This window comes from Miscanthus floridulus, chromosome 6 (genome assembly GCF_019320115.1).
Source record: "Miscanthus floridulus cultivar M001 chromosome 6, ASM1932011v1, whole genome shotgun sequence".
In the NCBI taxonomy this organism is placed as follows: Eukaryota; Viridiplantae; Streptophyta; class Magnoliopsida; order Poales; family Poaceae; genus Miscanthus; species Miscanthus floridulus.
In genome coordinates this window covers 45,871,764-45,889,238 of record NC_089585.1, presented here as the reverse complement: position 1 = coordinate 45,889,238, position 17,475 = coordinate 45,871,764, and the positions used below count along the sequence as shown (strand labels likewise).

At 43.6% G+C, this 17,475-nt stretch overlaps 1 protein-coding gene across 1 annotated transcript; it reads right to left on the bottom strand.

Annotated features, from left to right (window-relative positions):
* Positions 1-8,608: 8,608 nt before the first annotated feature.
* LOC136455998 (probable receptor-like protein kinase At5g18500) lies at positions 8,609-13,100 on the bottom strand. The gene is made up of 8 exons (XM_066455748.1): positions 12,968-13,100; positions 11,546-12,257; positions 11,306-11,410; positions 11,111-11,233; positions 10,622-10,792; positions 10,410-10,539; positions 9,205-9,414; positions 8,609-9,075 (listed from the first exon to the last, which is right to left on the bottom strand). The coding sequence occupies exons 2-8, from the start codon at positions 12,232-12,234 to the stop codon at positions 8,944-8,946; spliced, it is 1,560 nt and encodes a 519-aa protein (XP_066311845.1). The 5' UTR covers positions 12,235-12,257; positions 12,968-13,100; the 3' UTR covers positions 8,609-8,943.
* Between the last annotated feature and the right edge of the window lie 4,375 nt (positions 13,101-17,475).

Genomic DNA, 17,475 nt, shown 5'->3' with positions numbered 1-17,475 from the left:
TTGCTATGCTCCCAACATGGTTGACACAGATGCTAAAAGAATAGCCAGTTTTAAGAGGGGTCTCAATCCAAAAATGATGAAGCATGTTGGTACCAACAACCGCGTCAGATTCAATGACTTCATCAGCGACTGTCTGAAGCAGGAGAAGAATAACAACGCTAGCACCATAGCCAAGACATGCAAGAGAGCCTTTGAAGGTGGGCCGTCTCAAGCTAGAACCCCTATGGGAGGTCGTCCCCCATATCGCCCATCGGTACCTGGCGCTAGGTTTCGGCCACCTCATCCAAGAAGTCAGAATTTCCGTGGACCTCAAAAGCCGTACAAGATGGCAGTACAGCCCAACAAAGCAGCCGCAACTACGGTACAAGGCAGTTCCAAGGGAGCTGTGGGATCTGCCAGGACAGTGAGAGGACCCTGTTATAACTGTGATCAGCCTGGTCATTTCTCAAGGTTTTGTCCATACCCGCCCAAGAAGAAGCAGCAGACTTATAATGCTAGAGTGCATAGTACGACAGTGGATGAAATTCCAGAGGGAGAGCCCGTCACTGCTGGTAAGTTTCCTGTCAACGAAAACCCTACAGTTGTTCTATTTGATTCTGGATCATTGCATTCTTTTATGAGTCAAGCATTTGCACAGAAACATGGACAACGATGCATAGAATTGGGTTATGGGTACCATATAAGCTCAGCAGGGGCTGATGTTTTGACCAACCAGATGGTTCAAGGGGCAACCCTTGAATTAGGTAGCAGGAAGTTCCGAGTGAACTTGATAGTTATGCCTGGGTTAGTCTTGGATGTCATTATAGGGATGAATTGGATGAAGGATTAGGGAGCAGTCATAGATACTAGAAGTCGAGTACTTACCCTTAAGGATCCCCTAGGTGAGGGTACTTTCCAAGTACCATTGCCTTGGAGAACAGACCTGATAAGTGTTACCTATGCTACGGCAGTCATTCCTATTCATCAGATTCCGGTAGTGTGTGAATTCCCGGACGTATTCCCGGATGAGCTACCTGGTTTTCTGCCAGATAGGGAGATTGAGTTTGGAATTGAGCTAGTCCCCGGAATAGCTCCGATTTCAAGGAGACCCTATCGGATGCCTCCAGATGAGTTAGCTGAGCTGAAGAAGCAATTAGAAGATCTATCAAAAAAGGGGTTTATTCGGCCAAGCAAGTCTGAATGGGGATGTCCCGCTTTGTTTGTGAAAAAGAAGAAAGAGGGCACGTTGAGAATGTGCGTAGATTACAGGCCACTCAATGCTGTGACCGTCAAGAATAAATACCCCTTGCCACATATTGATGTTCTGTTTGACCAATTATCCAAGGCCAAAGTGTTCTCAAAAATAGATTTGAGATCCGGTTATCATCAGATCAAGATTAGGCCACAGGATATACCAAAAACTGCTTTTTCCACCAGATACGGGTTATATGAGTATCTTGTCATGTCCTTTGGCTTGACAAATGCTCCTGCATACTTTATGTTTTTTATGAATACAGTTTTTATGCCAGAATTGGATAAGTTTGTGGTAGTATTCATCAATGACATTCTGGTATACTCCGAGAATGAGAAAGATCATAAAGAGCATCTAAGAACTGTCTTGACCAGACTTAGAGATCATCAATTGTATGCTAAGTTTAGCAAATGCGAATTCTGGTTGAAGGAAGTTCCTTTCCTTGGTCACATTCTGTTAGAGAATGGAGTTTCAGTCGATCCAAGTAAGGTGTAAGAAGTTATGAATTGGAAAGCACCAACCACAGTTCCTGAGATTAGAAGTTTCTTAGGACTAGCGGGTTATTACCGTCGCTTTATACCAGATTTCTCGAAGATCGCCAAACCAATGACAAGCCTCCTACAGAAGGGTCACAAGTTTGTGTGGACAGAGGAGTGTGAAGCAGCTTTCCACACTTTGCGGAAACTGTTGACCACTGCTCCTGTTCTAGCACAACCAGATATCGAGAAACCATTTGATGTGTTTTGCGACGCATCGAAGACTGGATTGGGTTGTGTTCTTATGCAAGAAAGGAGAGTCATAGCTTATGCATCACATCAATTGAGAAAGCATGAGGTCAACTATCCAACACATGATCTTGAACTTGCTGCAGTTGTGCACGCCCTAAAAATTTGGAGACATTATCTACTTGGTAATGTGTGCAATATTTTCACGGATCACAAGAGTCTTAAGTATATCTTTACCCAACCAGAGCTAAACATGAGATAGCGCAGATGGTTGGAATTGATAAAGGATTACAACTTGAATGTGCAATATCATCCTGGTAAAGCCAATGTAGTGGCAGATGCTTTGAGCAGAAAGTCACATTATTTAAATGTGCAGCCATTACTTGAAGATGGGTTCGATCTAATGCATCCTGCTGTGTTACATAGTATTCAGATTAGTTGCTCTTTGGAGAGTAAGATAATAGAAGGCCAGAAAACCGACAAGGGAATATTCCATATCAAAGAGAAAATAAAAGAAAAGCCGTCTCAACACTTTAAAGTGGATGAACAGGGCGTGTTGTGGTTTGACAACCGTCTTGTGGTTCCCAAGGATCGAGAGCTTAGGAATAAACTCATGGATGAAGCTCACCTTTCTAAGCTATCTATCCATCCCGGAAGTAGTAAGATGTATCAAGAACTAAGATCTCGCTATTGGTGGACCAAAATGAAGAAAGAAATTACAGCATATGTTGTCAGATGTGACACATGTTGTCGAGTGAAAGCAATTCACATGAAACCTACCGGTATGTTGCAACCCTTATCAGTCCCTAGTTGGAAGTGGGACGATATAAGTATGGATTTTATCACGGGTTTGCCCACTACTCAAAAAGGACATGATTCGAGTTGGGTAATTGTGGACCGTCTTACCAAGACCGCTCATTTCTTGCCTGTCAAAACAGATTATCGACCACCTCAATATGCCGAGAAGTATATCGCAGAAATTGTGAGGTTGCATGGTATACCAAAGACCATAGTATCTGATAGAGGCTCACAGTTCACGGCCCACTTTTGGGAACATTTACACAAAGGCTTAGGAACTAGTTTGATTCGCAGTACCGCTTATCATCCTCAGACAGATGGTCAGACTGAACGAGTGAATGCTGTTTTGGAGGATATGTTAAGAGCCTATGTATTATCTTCTAAGGGATCATGGGAGTCATGGTTACCGTTAGCTGAGTTTTCTTATAATAATAGTTATCAAGAAAGCATCAAGATGGCCCCATTCGAAGCTTTATATGGCAAAAAATGTAGAACACCATTGAATTAGATCGAGCCTGGTGATAGAAGGTATTATGGCATTGACTTTGTAGAAGAAGCCGAGAAGAAAGTTCATATTATTCAGCAGAATATGAAAGCGGCCCAATCACGTCAGAAAAGCTATGCAGACAAAAGAAGGAGACCCCTTATGTTTGAAGTTGGTGACTATGTTTATCTGAAAGTCATGCCAATGAAGAAGAAAAGGTTTGGAATCCGAAGAAAGCTTGCCGCGAGATTCGTATGACCATACAAGATCTTGGAATGAAGAGGTCCGGTAGCCTACAAGTTAGAGTTACCTGAAACAATGAGTACCGTTTTCCCAGTTTTCCATGTATCACATCTCAAGAAATGTTTGCGTGTTCTGGAGGAAAGAATAGAACCTCGAGGTATTCGACTCAAATCAGATTTGGTGTATCGTGAACAACCAGTCCGAGTGTTAGACACGAAGGAACGTGCTACTCGGAATAGTGTGGTGAAAACATACAAGATACAGTGGGATCATCATGATGAGGGAGATGCAAATTGGGAAACAGGAGAGTATCTACAAAAAGCTTATGAAGAATTTTATAACAAATGGTTCGTAACCCAAATCTCGGGATGAGATTTTTATAAGGGGGGAGGGCTGTAACACCCCGGTGTTATGCCTGCATTTAGGCACTTCAAATCACGCATATCATGCATCATCAAGCATCCAAATCATACATGCCTAATCATGTGCATACCAATTGAAACATTGTTTTGAAACATCTGAAACATGCGTGAAACCTAAATGTTGCATACACCTGTTTAAGAATTGTTTTGCCCTAAAGTTGTCTTGCTAGGTTAGTAAAACATGTTTGGCTACTATTGTAAATCATCTAGCAATGTTTAGTTCAATTTTTGGAGCAATGTTTGTATTCAAATTAATTCAAAATTTGGCTTCAAAAATAAATTCCAAAAATTAGGGTTTTGAGCTAAACGTGGACTTTGATGTTACAATTCAAAATCTAGAAAGAATTTGGCTTTGGTCATAAAAGCAAAGTTGTAGAGAATTAAATTCTAAACAACTTTCATTTTTGGTACATTTTCAAAAGAGGTCATTTTCTTGCTCAAAATAATATTTGAAAGAGAGCATTTAAAAATTTCTTGAAAATATAGTTGGAAAAAAAGGATTTTTCTCATTGGTGGGCCGCCGCCTCGCTTTCGGCCCAGCCGCACAGGCGGCCCGGCCTGCCTCCGCGCCGTGCCTTTGCTCCCGCAGCCGCTTCGTCGGCCCAGGCCCACGCCGCACCTCCCGCTCGCCCGCACTCGCGTGCCTGCTCGCTGTCACGCCGCGCCGCGCGCCCGACCGCGACAGAACCCGCCCGCCGCGTGGCGGCCATGCGCCGTCGGCGTCGTCGCGCGTCGCAGCCGGCCTGCGCAAGCGCCCACGCGCCCGCCTTCACCTGCTGGTGCCCGTGCGCTCGCTCACTCCCGCCCGCGCTGCCTTCCCTCTCCTCCTGAGCCGAGAGCCCCAAGCTCCGCCCTCACCGCACCCGCAGCTCCGCCGGTGTCGAGCTCCTGCACCACCGCGCCATTCTCCGATTCCTCGCGCCAGCAACTCCGCCTCGCTCTCCAGCACCTGGTGCTCGCGGTTGTGCCGTCGTTTGAGCCAAGGTAGCGCTTGTTCCAAGCTTCGCCGCCGTCGGCCATGGCGCCACCATGCTCGGCCGCCGTGGAACGTCCCCTTCCTCCCCTTCTCTGCCCAGCTTAGCTGCCTGCTCGCATTCGCCAATGCCTCACGAACCTCCTGCGCTCACTTGCTTGCCCTGGCCCGACCGATAATGGCCGCCGGCCGCTGGCCGAGCCGCGCCGCCGCGCCAGCGCGCACACCGGCGAGGCCTCTGCCTCCGCCAGCCAGCCGGGCCGGCCAGGCAAAGCGGCCGTGGGCCGAAGCCCTGCCAGGCCACCGCGCTCCCCTTTCGCTCGGGCCGTGCGGGCCGAAAACGGCCGTGGGTCAGCTGATTCCAGCGGGCTGGCCCAGTAACGTTTAAGTGATTTGTTTTCATTTATTCTTTATTATTTGAAATCTGAAATGGTTTGAAAAATGTTTGGGTGCTCAAATTTGATCCAAATTTATTGAAACAAATTTTGCTAGGTTCCTTATCATCAAATCTACTTGGGAAAATTATTGTATGTCATTTTTGGGATACTTTTCCGTAGGATTTTATTTAATCATGTATATTGCTGATAACTTGAAAAATATGTAGAAAAATCTATAGGCTTCAGAAAAATATGATTTCAAGTTTGTTAATCTTCTTATGTCATTTACTTCCTAGGAAAAATATGTTTCATGCATGTACTGTGGGAAAGGTTTTAGGTGTAGTTCAAGTACCTTTAATGGCTGATTTTTGTTATTTTTGCTAGAGAGCAAACTTTGTATAAAACATGCATGTGATAATTTTTGGACAGTCATTATATGCTATGAAGAACCTAGGAAAAATATTAATTCTGTTGTTTGACACTTTTCATAGTACAAAGTAATTTCATGCTCATTTTAATGCTATAGCTTGTCATTTTTGTGTAGGATAGTTTACTTATCCAAATGCCATGAAATTTTTATGGTAGTTTGTTTAGGATAGTATTATGCTACTGTAATTTTCTCAGATTTTTAGGAGCATCAGAAATATATGTTGCCATTCAAACCTATTATTAATTAGGGTTTAAGCAAGTGTTGCTTTAAGTGTGATTAAGAAATTAGTAAAGCTTTGGTGTATCTTTGAAGCATTTCATAAGATATGTTGACTTAACATATTAGTAGTAGAAGAGAATGCAGTAGATGACATGTGCTTGTAGTATAGTTTCTTGGATGATGTTGACTACCTTGCATTTAAACATATCCATTGCATTCATCTCCTTCGATGCACCGTTTGCATAATCACTTACGCGCATTGCATCATACAGGATCGCAAACCGAGAACCCCGTCGTCATACCCGAGGAGCCCGAGGAGCAGCTCGAGGTGCAGCCATAGGAAGTGCTAGAAGCCGACAAGGAGGACGTTGAGGAACTCCCGGAGTGCCCCGATCACCGTCCGAGCTCTTTCGAGAGAGGCAAGCCCCGGAGCATTTTCTCCCGGTTTGCAATCATTTAATTAAATGCTTTACTTTAATTGATGCATTACGTTCAGGAGTTGTTTGCAACCGTTGCTGCATTATACCTTATTTACCTTTGTTATACTATATCCTTGTTACCCTGGTATCCGCAGTCAAGTCAATGCTTAGCTGGCTTAGACCGGTAGAAGTCAGATGATTTCCTGTCACCTGCGAGCTATAGGTGGTTACCTGGATCTGCTTGGATGACTATGAAGTCATGGTATAACTAAGTGTTAAATGAAGTTGAGACCGGACGGAGACTTGCAGAGTTTTGGACTGTAGTGTTTCCGTCTGTGTCGATTAAGGACCGACCGTTGTTGGGCCTCGAGTCATGTTGAACGCATGCTTTACATTTAGCTGGCAGGATAAAGTACCTTCCGACCGCGAAGCTGGGAAATTTTTTGGGCCGAGTAGATTGCCCGCAACGCACTGTGCCGGAGCAGGTGTGGTAGGACACGGGGGCGGGTTGATAAGACCAAAGTGCAGTCGGTCGGCCCCCGGGTACATGTGGTTCCTGGCAAACTCGAGATTCCTGGAAAGTTGACTCGGTGATCAATATCTCACTTTAGCGGGTGAGTGAGGTTTGTGTAAGGAATAAATCACCAGCTGGTTAGGAATCGATTCGAATCGCCATCGCTCCTGGATAGTGAGCACTTGACTTGAGTTACTTCATCGTAGTAAATGTTTATGGAACACTTGGACAGTTATAATGAATATGACAGTATAGAAGTTATTTAATGATCATTGGTTATCATTATCTGCTTAATCACATGTTTACTCTAGTATAGGTGCAAATCTAGTCAACAGGTTAATAATAATTAACTTGGCAAAAATGCTTTTCTAAAGGTTCTCGAAATGCTAAAAATGCTTCTTTTTGCAAATGAGTCAGCTACCCTACTATAAAGTCCTTCATAATCCTTGGTGTCATTTATTTTTGGTTATGTCGGGTAAGTCTAGCTGAGTACCTTCTCGTACTCAGGGTTTTATTCCCACTTGTTGCAGATGGGCAGATGTATTACGGCTACTGTATCAACTGCCTTTATCCTGCGATGGGTGATGCTTAGGACCATGGGCATGGTCATTCCTTACGTCTCGTCTGATGCTTTTGTTGGAGATGATCATTCGCTGGCACTATATTTAAACTCCGCGTGAGTGTGTGTGGTTTGAACAAATGACTTTCGCTACTTTTATTCGAACTGGTTTTGTAATAACTATGTTGAAACTCTGATGTATCTGAGATCGCGAACTTTTATTTAATTTGTGATGGTGACCGCTAAACTTATTACGATCTTGGCTGGAATGGAAGTTGGTTTGAAATCCTTCGTGATTTCACGGACTACCGGGTTATACGGGCTTAAGTTTGCTAAATCGTCTGCTCTGGCGGATGATTTTCTTACTTAATTTCGTATAATTGGTCGGTTCTGTTACAGCGCCAGCGCCTGGGCTTCCTCCGACGCGGAGGCGTGCGCGGGCAGATTTGCGTTGCGAGGAGAGGCAACGCATTTGTGCATATCGATTGGGCTCGTAGGCAAAATGGGTAACGTGTTTGGGTTATCGGTTGGAGGCTGTTTTGGATAGGTAAAAACACTGTATGGCACGTATTTTGGGTTTACCTATCCGGGTTGGAGACAAGTCTAACACGGGGCTCGCGTGTCATCCTTGTCTTTTTTACTCAATGGCTAGCACTCAAGATCTCGCGTCCGTACGCAGCGCTCCCGCCCCGTGTCCGCATCCCGCCCACGCCCTCGCTTGGGCTAGAAACAGTTCCGTACCCGATAGGAGACATGGGTTGAGAAATGAAAAAGAAAGAGAGGGAGAGAAGGGGAGGTTTGGGCCGAGATTCAGCCCAAGCTTAGTTTAGGGAATTTTGAAGCTTTGTAGGGTTATTCAAAATACAATTTTAAACCTTGTTTGAGGACTTTCAAATTTTCGTTTCCACAAATATGCAAGGGGCATGAATACGGAAAGGTTTATAGTGATGACTAATTTATTATATGAAATATTACTTTTCTCCTGACGAATTAGGTCTTAGAGCTATATCTGTTAATGAAAGGCCATGAAGGCCAGGTTGTGCTAAAAAAATTCTAGAAAAGTTAAATCAGTAACAAGTGGCTCAATTTCCGTCATTGAGACTGAGACATGATTGAACTAAAGACATCTAGCATTGCACTGGAACTACCGGGACCTTTTTTTTTTCGTTTATGATTGTTCTGAGTAAATTGACCATGTATTATTGGCTCAAATGGGAGGGAGGGCTTTCAATTGAAACATTATCATTATCATTACAAATATTACGGGGATTCCGCCAGTATTCATGATGCTACGCCTGTACACAATGTTAAAAACTTACAGCAGCAATTGTCAAGATCACCGGTAAGTACACATTGATAAGTAAAAAACCAATACCTTCTCTACAAATAAATCATAAATCGTTACAACAAAAAGAAAAGAAAAGTAGATCTTTCTTCAGCTCGTACAAGCTTCAGAGCTTTCAGTAACCAATTCGTCAGCAATGTAAAATGGAAGTAGTCTGGACCATGCAATGTACCGAAGACTGTAATAGGTGAAATGCTGGTGTGCTCATTTGGACGAGGATGCTCTGCTCCTGCTAGGTTTCGAATCTGGATTGTCGCTCTTCTCCGTGTCAGAGTTGTTTTCCCTTTGCGAATCCATTTCTGTGCTCCCTCCACGGTGGTGCTTAGATCTTCTGTCCTGCTTGCGAGAATTTATATTTTCAGTATGAAGGTTTAAGTAGGTATAACGGAAACCAGCAGTATATTAACTATGAACTAAACAAGGATTTTTGTTAATTTTTTTATTTTTACTTTTGCTAGGACATACCCCTCGAGGAATTGGATCATCCGATTCCAGCATCCGGACAACTTGACCCATCTTCGGTCTCTTCTCTGAGTCTGGATCCACACACCTCAGAGCTGTCAAAAGTGCACGCTTTAGAGCTCTCGTCGAAGGTCGTGTCTCTATGGTGGGATCCACTACTTCTTCAGACCGCCTGCTGGCAACCATCATTTTTAGCCAGTCAACTAGATTCACCTGCAAATGGCAAAAATATGTTCAGCTAGAGAAGTGGAAGATACCATTTCCTATTTTCATGAAACAATGCATCATGGGGGTCAAACAGATATGGCCATTGTTAAGTTCTTACTGAAATTGTGGACAACACTTTAGCGGTTGTGCTATTTACGCATATACTATTGTGATCTCTAAACAACACAGTAATATATCCATCAAAGAATGGTTACTGATAGCAATATATAGAAACATTACTAGTTTACGCTGGTTGTATCAAGAAAATAGTTGGTATAAATTGGCCCTTGAGATTTGTATTAGCTAAGTTGGTATAAATTGGCCCTTGAGATTTGTATTAGCTACGATGATCTGGAAGGCTGACACAACTAATAACACTGCCAGTAGGTTTTCCAATTCTAGGATAGCCAACCACTTCATCTGAATAAATTAATGCCAATTATGTAAAACAGTGGCAAAGCTATCAGTTCGAACAAGCAATATGAATGGACACAATGCATATTTTATACATGACCAACCACAAAGTGTTGTTAGAAAATTCTTAAAGGAACACGCCAACAACCATTTCAACAGTAAGCTCTTATTTGCCTTTTATGTCTTTTTTCTAAAAAAAATTGTCTTTTATGTCAAGCATCATGCACATGCTTTAGTAAGCAAAAAATGAGAGGAGGTTGATCAAAGGGTTCACATGAAGGAAACAGCAAATACTGAATCTAGTCAACATTACATTCTGTCATGAACGTTCTCTCATGAATTATGAGAAGGAATGAAGGATCCACAGGGAGCCACAAAATGAACTATGTACTGGATGTATAGAGCAATTTCTTTGCCAACACAAAGCATTCCAGTGCCAACAGAAACAGTAACAGAACTTTTAAGTATCACTCAATTTGGTGAGATGTCTCCTCCTAATGCTTCAAACCTAAACATATCTAACTACACAAGCAATGTCTTAACATATAGGTTAGCACTAAAGCAAATATTGACCAATTTATCAATACCTCATTTGGTGGGCGGCCATAGTCAACAGGATCCCTTCCGGTAATTGCTTCTAGGAGAACAACTCCAAAGCTGTAAATGTCACTCTTTTCGTTCAAGAGCCCAGTGTTTGCATACTCTGGTGCCACATACCTGCAGTGAGTCAATTCAGACCATCATAACCTTGTACTAACATAATTCCATGGAAACCTTGGTCACAAATAGTGGAACATACCCAAAGGTACCCATAACCCTAGTGGTGACATGACTCTTTCCAGCACCAAGAAGTTTGGCTAAACCGAAATCGGATACTTTGGACTCGAACTCATCGTCAATCAAAATATTGCTCGATTTGATATCACGGTGCACAACTTTGGGTTCAATCGCCTCATGCAAGTAAGCAAGCCTGCGGACAAATATAAAAAATTCTTGTTTTCATTTCAATCATTCATGCATGATAAAACTGAAAGGAGAAAACATATTATGCAAGTTTAGCAACAATTAAGGCAATGCAAATAGTAATTGGAAGTTTTTAGCTTAATCTCAGTTACACTTACATTGAATTGAGGGGTGTTATGGTATTGTTTAATTCCTATAATAGAATTATCCCCGTGTAGAAAGATAATGAGCTTTAGAACTTTTACAGCATTAATATCCTAAGGCGGATGAGAAAATAATGCAAGAGACAATGGTAACAAAAGGTTAAAGTGTATTTTGCACTAACGCTTTAGCAGTCCCAAGAAGAATCTTTATGCGGGCCTCCCATGTAAGGGAGCCATGTTGACTCATAGCTCCATGAAGCCATTGCTCTAGGTTTCCATTGTTCACATACTCATAGACAAGCATCCTGAAAAATTCATTTCAAGTTAGAAATGGTGTCAGAAAATGCCATGCTTATTGCAGATGTAATAGGAATTACCTTTGGGTACCCTCCACGCAATAACCAAGAAGCCGGACCAAGTTCTTGTGTCGAACATGACCGATAGCCTCAACTTCTACTCTGAATTCCTTCTCAGCTTGACCTCTATAGATTCACAAAACATCAATTGGAGAAACTAAATGCACTATTGGTGTACGATGATGGCGAAGATAAGATGTGGAGAGAACAAACAGAAAAAAAAATGAGCTGAGATTAGATAAGGAACTAAGGAAGGCTTACAGGTTATTGAGAAGCTTTTTGACAGCAACAGGGGAGCCATTGATCAGCTGGCCACGATAAACTACACCATATCCACCCTCACCGATAATGTTGTCCTTTGAAAAGCGATTGGTAGCAAGCTCCAGATCCCTCAGCGTAAACCAGTGACCCCAACCAAGGTATGAAAACTCGGGCAAGCCAACCAGAGGTGAAGGAGCAGTTATGGCATTAGCTGAAGCCTGCCGAAACGTTCCAGAGCCGCCTTCCTCAGCTGACTGGAATCCTGCATCCTTGTCCATGTAGCGAAATGATCCCGAATGGCTCTCATCACCACGCCTCGATTTGCTGACACCCGAATGGGCCATGACCTTGTCGGAATCCCGGTCGCTGGACTTGTCCTGGATCGTCAGGAGGACGCCATCATGCGCCACAAAGTCGCTTGCCGGCACTTGCTCCACCCTCACCTCCTTGATTTCCTTGGAAATTGCAGGGATTTGGGTGATTGGGATATTTGCGGATGCCTGCCGCCTTACCCTCTTCTTGCTCCTGATCGTGAGCCACACGGTGACAAACAAGATGAGCACCATGAAAGCTCCCAAGGCAATGCATATGACCTCCCATACTTTGAGATGCAGGGGGCCTGTAGGCGTGGAGAGATGATCCTTCAGAGTCGGGGAGGGCAGAGTCGGGGAGGGCATCGGTGCCGACATGGCGGGATGCCAGCTTCTTGCTCCTACAGACCAAAGGGGGAAAAACAGACGAACGAGTTAGCTGCCCATGTAGGCCAAGAATTGACATCACACAATGCAGGAAATATCAACTCCACGCAGCAAAATGCAAATGCATGAATCTGGATCCACGGAACATGCACATAGGAAGGACAGCTGCCTGGACTAAATGGGAGCAGTTAAGGCGGGCAGTACACGGGAGTACATTATCTTGGGCTGGAAGGGAAGCAAGGGAAGGTGGACTCCCAGCTGTGCTCCAATCCAGTCCGATGCGTGTACAGGGGGTAATAAATTCCAGCGATGGCGATCGCGGTACGGGTACCGGTACACGCAAGGATCAACAGCTAGCACATTAGTTTCCATCCATCGTGTTTGCGGCTGTGGCGGCTGTGGGGAATGAAGCCATCAAGAATTTTTTTTTTTTTTTTTTTGTGTTTTTCTAAATAACAAGATGCACTAGCAACCTCAATTTGGTCCAAGAGGGGGGCCGAATGGCATGATCCTGAACGCTGTGGAACAAGCAGAAGAAGCTAATCACACACCATGGATGGAGTCCGCGCTACACGTAAAATCCACAGCAAACTCAATGGGCAGAGAGATAGAGGAAGGGAACGGGGGGCATTTGGATCTGACTGGGAACAAGAACATCTCACAGAGGCAGAGGAAATAAGAATAACCCACCAAGGATTCCAACAAGGAAGGCCAGCTCACTCACCGGCAGAACGAGGAAGCAGCCGACGCCCGAGCGGCCGGATCTCCGCTCCACCAGACCGCGAGAGGCCGGAGGATCCAGCGGAGAGAGATATAGAGGGAGCTCCTCCCGGCGGCGGCGGCCTCCCGCGCGTGCGCTGTGCGGACGGAGGAGGGAGAAAAGGAAAGGGAGGGACGAGGGAGATATGCAAAGCTTCTGCTGCTTGGAGGAGCGGTAGGTGAGTGGTATCTGTGGAGTATTTCCGCGCTTTGCTTCCCTTTTCCTCCAAAGAAATCGCAAACGGCACAAAACGCAGAGGGCGAGGGAGGGAGGGTGAGCAGAACAGAAGCAGCAGCTGTTGTTGGTGAGGCAGTGTGGCATCTGCCTGCCTGCCTGTTGCCGCTCCCGTTCATGTGACGTGGAGTTTCGGGTTCGGTGAGCGGGTCCCACCGGACAGCGAAATACATGTGGCACGGAGACTGAATAGCACCTCAGCTGCAGTGACATGGCATGTGATGCTAGTACGTCTTTTCACTTGCTGCTGTCAACGGCAAATTTGCACGGAAAACATTATTTTCATTAACAATTGCATATCATAAATCTTTCTCGAAGAGACCTCATCTCCGCGTTAGGTGGAACCTCTTTTTCTTGTTATGTATGATCCTTTTAGGCCTTATTTTCTATTCATATTACTCAAACATAACTGTCTAATTGGATGCCTAAACCTTCTTTATTTCCATTCATTCATGACCCATTTAAAAACATTATTTTTTCAGTAGATCCTTTAATATACTAATTTTGAAGTGTTTCGACCTACTACTCAGTTTATAATGTCTCTAGTATCATCCTGAAACCGTGCAAAATTCGTAAAATTACAATTATGAAAAGAATAGATCAAGGGCTAGCGAATTTAATTGCTATTTGAGCCCAAATTTCAGAGAGGAAACTATATAAAGATACACCACATTCTGCCTCACATGTGAGTATGTGACTTAAGTTCATTGATATATTTTGCTCTCAAAGTTGTAGCCATGGCTTTTTCATATCATAAGAGTTGCAACTTAGGTGTTGTTTGGTTCATTTGGAGGAGCGGGAATGTTAATGCAAAGGGTGACTCTACTATCGGTTACGATTTATTGGAAAATCAATTTTGCTTGGTTAGCACGTAACCGTTGATGCTGAGAGACGAACGGTATCATGCTTCCGAATGCTTGTATTGGATATCGTGACATCCAAACCAAACGAGAAGTAACGTGATCCAGTTCCATTGTAAACTGATAACAAGGCAAAAAGCGTGAACCAAACAAGATCTTAGTGTCACACCGTGGTTTCCATACATTTAGGCAAGAAGATTCTTAGAGGCGCACGTCATAGCTCTTAAAGTTATGGGAACCAACTCCTTAAGTACAGTCTCAAAGAAGCAACATATAGTGAGTACTAGGTAGGAGAAAATACAGAGGAAGCTCTGTTTTTCTTTGTTGGGTTCCGTTTGTACCAAAGCATAGCAACATTAGTCAAATAAAATAATGACTCTATTGACGTTGAGGATGACCCCAAACCAACACACCAGCAGAGCCTTGACGCCCTAAAGAGGTTGCACACAACCTGCAACGCAGCAAGAACGCAGCGTAATCGATCAAACCAATCTAAAGATCTGTGAGACCGATGTAGAGCTTGTTCTTGGCCGGAAAAGCTCCTGAACTTCTCCCGGGAAGACCCGTCAGGGAGGAGCACGTGGAGGATCTCCTAGACCAGCAAGGCCGCCTAGGATGCCGCTGAATCTCGCCGGGAAACTCAACGAACAGGAAGAGGGGTTGAGAGAGGGGAATTAGGGCATAAGGAGTTGATAGATTGGTTTGTATGACGATTGGATAGATGGGAACTCAATCAGCCATGATCCTCTCATATATATAGAGGGGTGGTCTTATCCCAGTAGAAAACCTCTCCAAGCCTTATTTTCCAAGTTTTCCTCGAGTTTGGAACAGTTCGGATCGGAATCCAAAAGGCCAGATCCGAACAGGATTTTCTGTCAGGTATGTCGGAAGTCCCGACTTGGGTCGGAACTCCCGACAGTCAGAACTTCTAACTTTTGTCGGAACTCCCGACGTAGGGATAACCCTAGACACCCGAGCAGATTTCTTTATGCTTTCCGGAAGTCCCGACACACGTCGAAACTTCCGACAGTCAGAAGTCCCGACTTGGGTCGGAACTCCCAACACCGAGGCATCTTTCTGAGGGCATAACTTCTTCATCCGGACATTGAATTAGACATTCCATATATGTTTCTTGACCGTCTCGACGAGAGGAACGCAATGGTGAAGTCCATTTCATATTTTGACAACTTCACAAAATGAACATTTTTTGTTGTCAACATATGCCCCCCTGTTTTCAGGTGAATGATGCATAAACCTGAAAACACTTAATCAAATAAATTAAAACCAAACAGCGATGATTCCCATCTCATCGGCTGCTCAGCGGCTAAGGGCGATGTATACATTGGCCATTTTTTCTAAGGGTGATACATGTATCGGCCATTGTTTGGTGAGCACTTAGGCTTCTTGTCAAACACTTGGAAAGTACCTTTTCAAGTACCTCCTGTTGATTGCTCTCGTGAGACGTTCACCTTGCAATGTCTCTAGCACATATGAATTTTTGAATATAACTTTGACCACTTTGTAAGGACCTTCCCAATTCGGTGACCACTTATCAAACTGATTGCTCTTCGATCCAATTGGTAGTATGGTTTTCCACACCAATTCTCCCACTTGGAATGATTTGCTCCTGACTTTCTTGTTGTATACTTTGGCAACTCGAGCTTTATCTTTCTCTATTTCCTTGAGAGCTTTTAATCTCACATCAGTCACCTCATCGATATTATCCATCATCAAATCATGATACACAATAGCTGATAAATCATTTTATTTAGCAAGCCTGTATGCATCCAAATTCACTTCGACAGGCAACACGGCCTCTTGGCCATATACTAACTCAAAAGGAGTAACCTTTGTAGCACCATGCCTTGAAATGCGATGTGCCCATAGAGCCTCAGACAAAACTTCATGCCACCTCCTTGGATTCTCTTCAATATTTTTTGATGAGCTTGATCAAAGTCTTATTACTAGACTCAGCTTGGTCATTGGCTTGAGCATAGTATGGAGATGAATTGAGTAACTTGATCTTATATAATTCGGTAAATTCCTTCACCTCTTTAGACATAAACGATGTCCCTTGATCTGTAGTTAATGTTTGAGGGATGTCGAATCTATGAATAATATGCTCAGTAATGAACTTAATTACTTCCTTGTGTGTCATATTCTTCAAAGGAACTCCTTCGGTCCACTTAGTAAAGTAATCTGTAGCAACTAACATAAATCGGTGTCCCTTCGAAGATGAGGGATATATTTGGCCAATGAAGTTTAACCCCCAACCATGAAAAGGCCATGGTTTGATGATAGGATGAAGCACAGCAGCAGGCACAAGCTGAATATTTCCAAACTTCTGGCACTCTTCGCAACCTTTATAGTAGCGAAAACAGTCGGCCATCATAGTAGGCCAATAGAAACTGGCTCTACGCAATAACCACTTTCATCTTCGGGGCCGATTGATGCGATACCACAAATGCCTTCATGGACTTCTCCCATAGCTACACTTGCCTGATCTGATCCCAAGCACTTAAGCAGCAAATCTTCGGCGGTTCTTCGATATAGCTCATCATTATGCAATATATATTTGAAAGCGCTCCGCCTAAATACTTTTATTAATTTTGGCACTTGGATCACGTAGATATCTCAACAAGGGAGTCCTCCAATCTTCTAAATCAGCCCTAACATCACTAGAAGTTATATCGGGCCGATTCGATAGCTTCTCAAGCGAATTGATCGGGTTGGTCACAGGGGAGTCGGCTGAACCAACTAGGCTGGTAGGCTTAACCGATTTAGAGGTGTTAGCTTAGCCAACTAGGGCAGTCAGCTTAGCCGACTTGGCCATAGCAGAAGAGTAGTCGACTAAGCCAACTTGGTTAGTTGGCTGAGCCGACTGGTCTGTACCTACACAGGAAAAATTGAAAATCTTCATGCATCGATTGTTCTTGAATATGGAAATTATGTCCACTGACATCATAGCCAGATGCTTGCTGAGCTAACATGTTGGCCTTTTGATTTTCATGCCTCGAAATATGTTGAATTTGAAATTTGGCAAAATAATCAATAACATCAAGGCAAGCATCAAACAAGCTCTTAGTGATCCTTCTAAACATTGAAATTCACCAGCAACTTGTTGTACTACCAGCAAAGAATCACCATAAGCTTCAACATGTTTTACTTCCATAGACCGCAACATGATCAACCCGAATAATAGAGCTTCATATTCGGTTTGATTGTTGGTACAAGAGAAATCTAATCGGCTTGACATTCTAATTTCAGCACCATTAGGAGAAATCAGAATAATACCAACACCTTGGCCATCTTTACAAACCGATCCATCAAAGTATAATTTTCATGGAGTAAAAGTAAGGTAATTGACTTCATCATCTA

What these genes read in the sequence shown, in the direction of transcription:
- LOC136455998 (XM_066455748.1), bottom strand. Translation starts at nt 12,234, where the DNA reads ATGTCGGCACCGATGCCCTCCCCGACTCTGCCCTCCCCGACTCTGAAG. An exon ending in TGCGTGGAGGGTACCCAAAG is followed by an intron (nt 11,234 to 11,305) that starts GTAATTCCTATT and finishes TGAATTTTTCAG; the next exon opens with GATGCTTGTCTATGAGTATG. An exon ending in ATGATCCAATTCCTCGAGGG is followed by an intron (nt 9,076 to 9,204) that starts GTATGTCCTAGC and finishes TCTCGCAAGCAG; the next exon opens with GACAGAAGATCTAAGCACCA.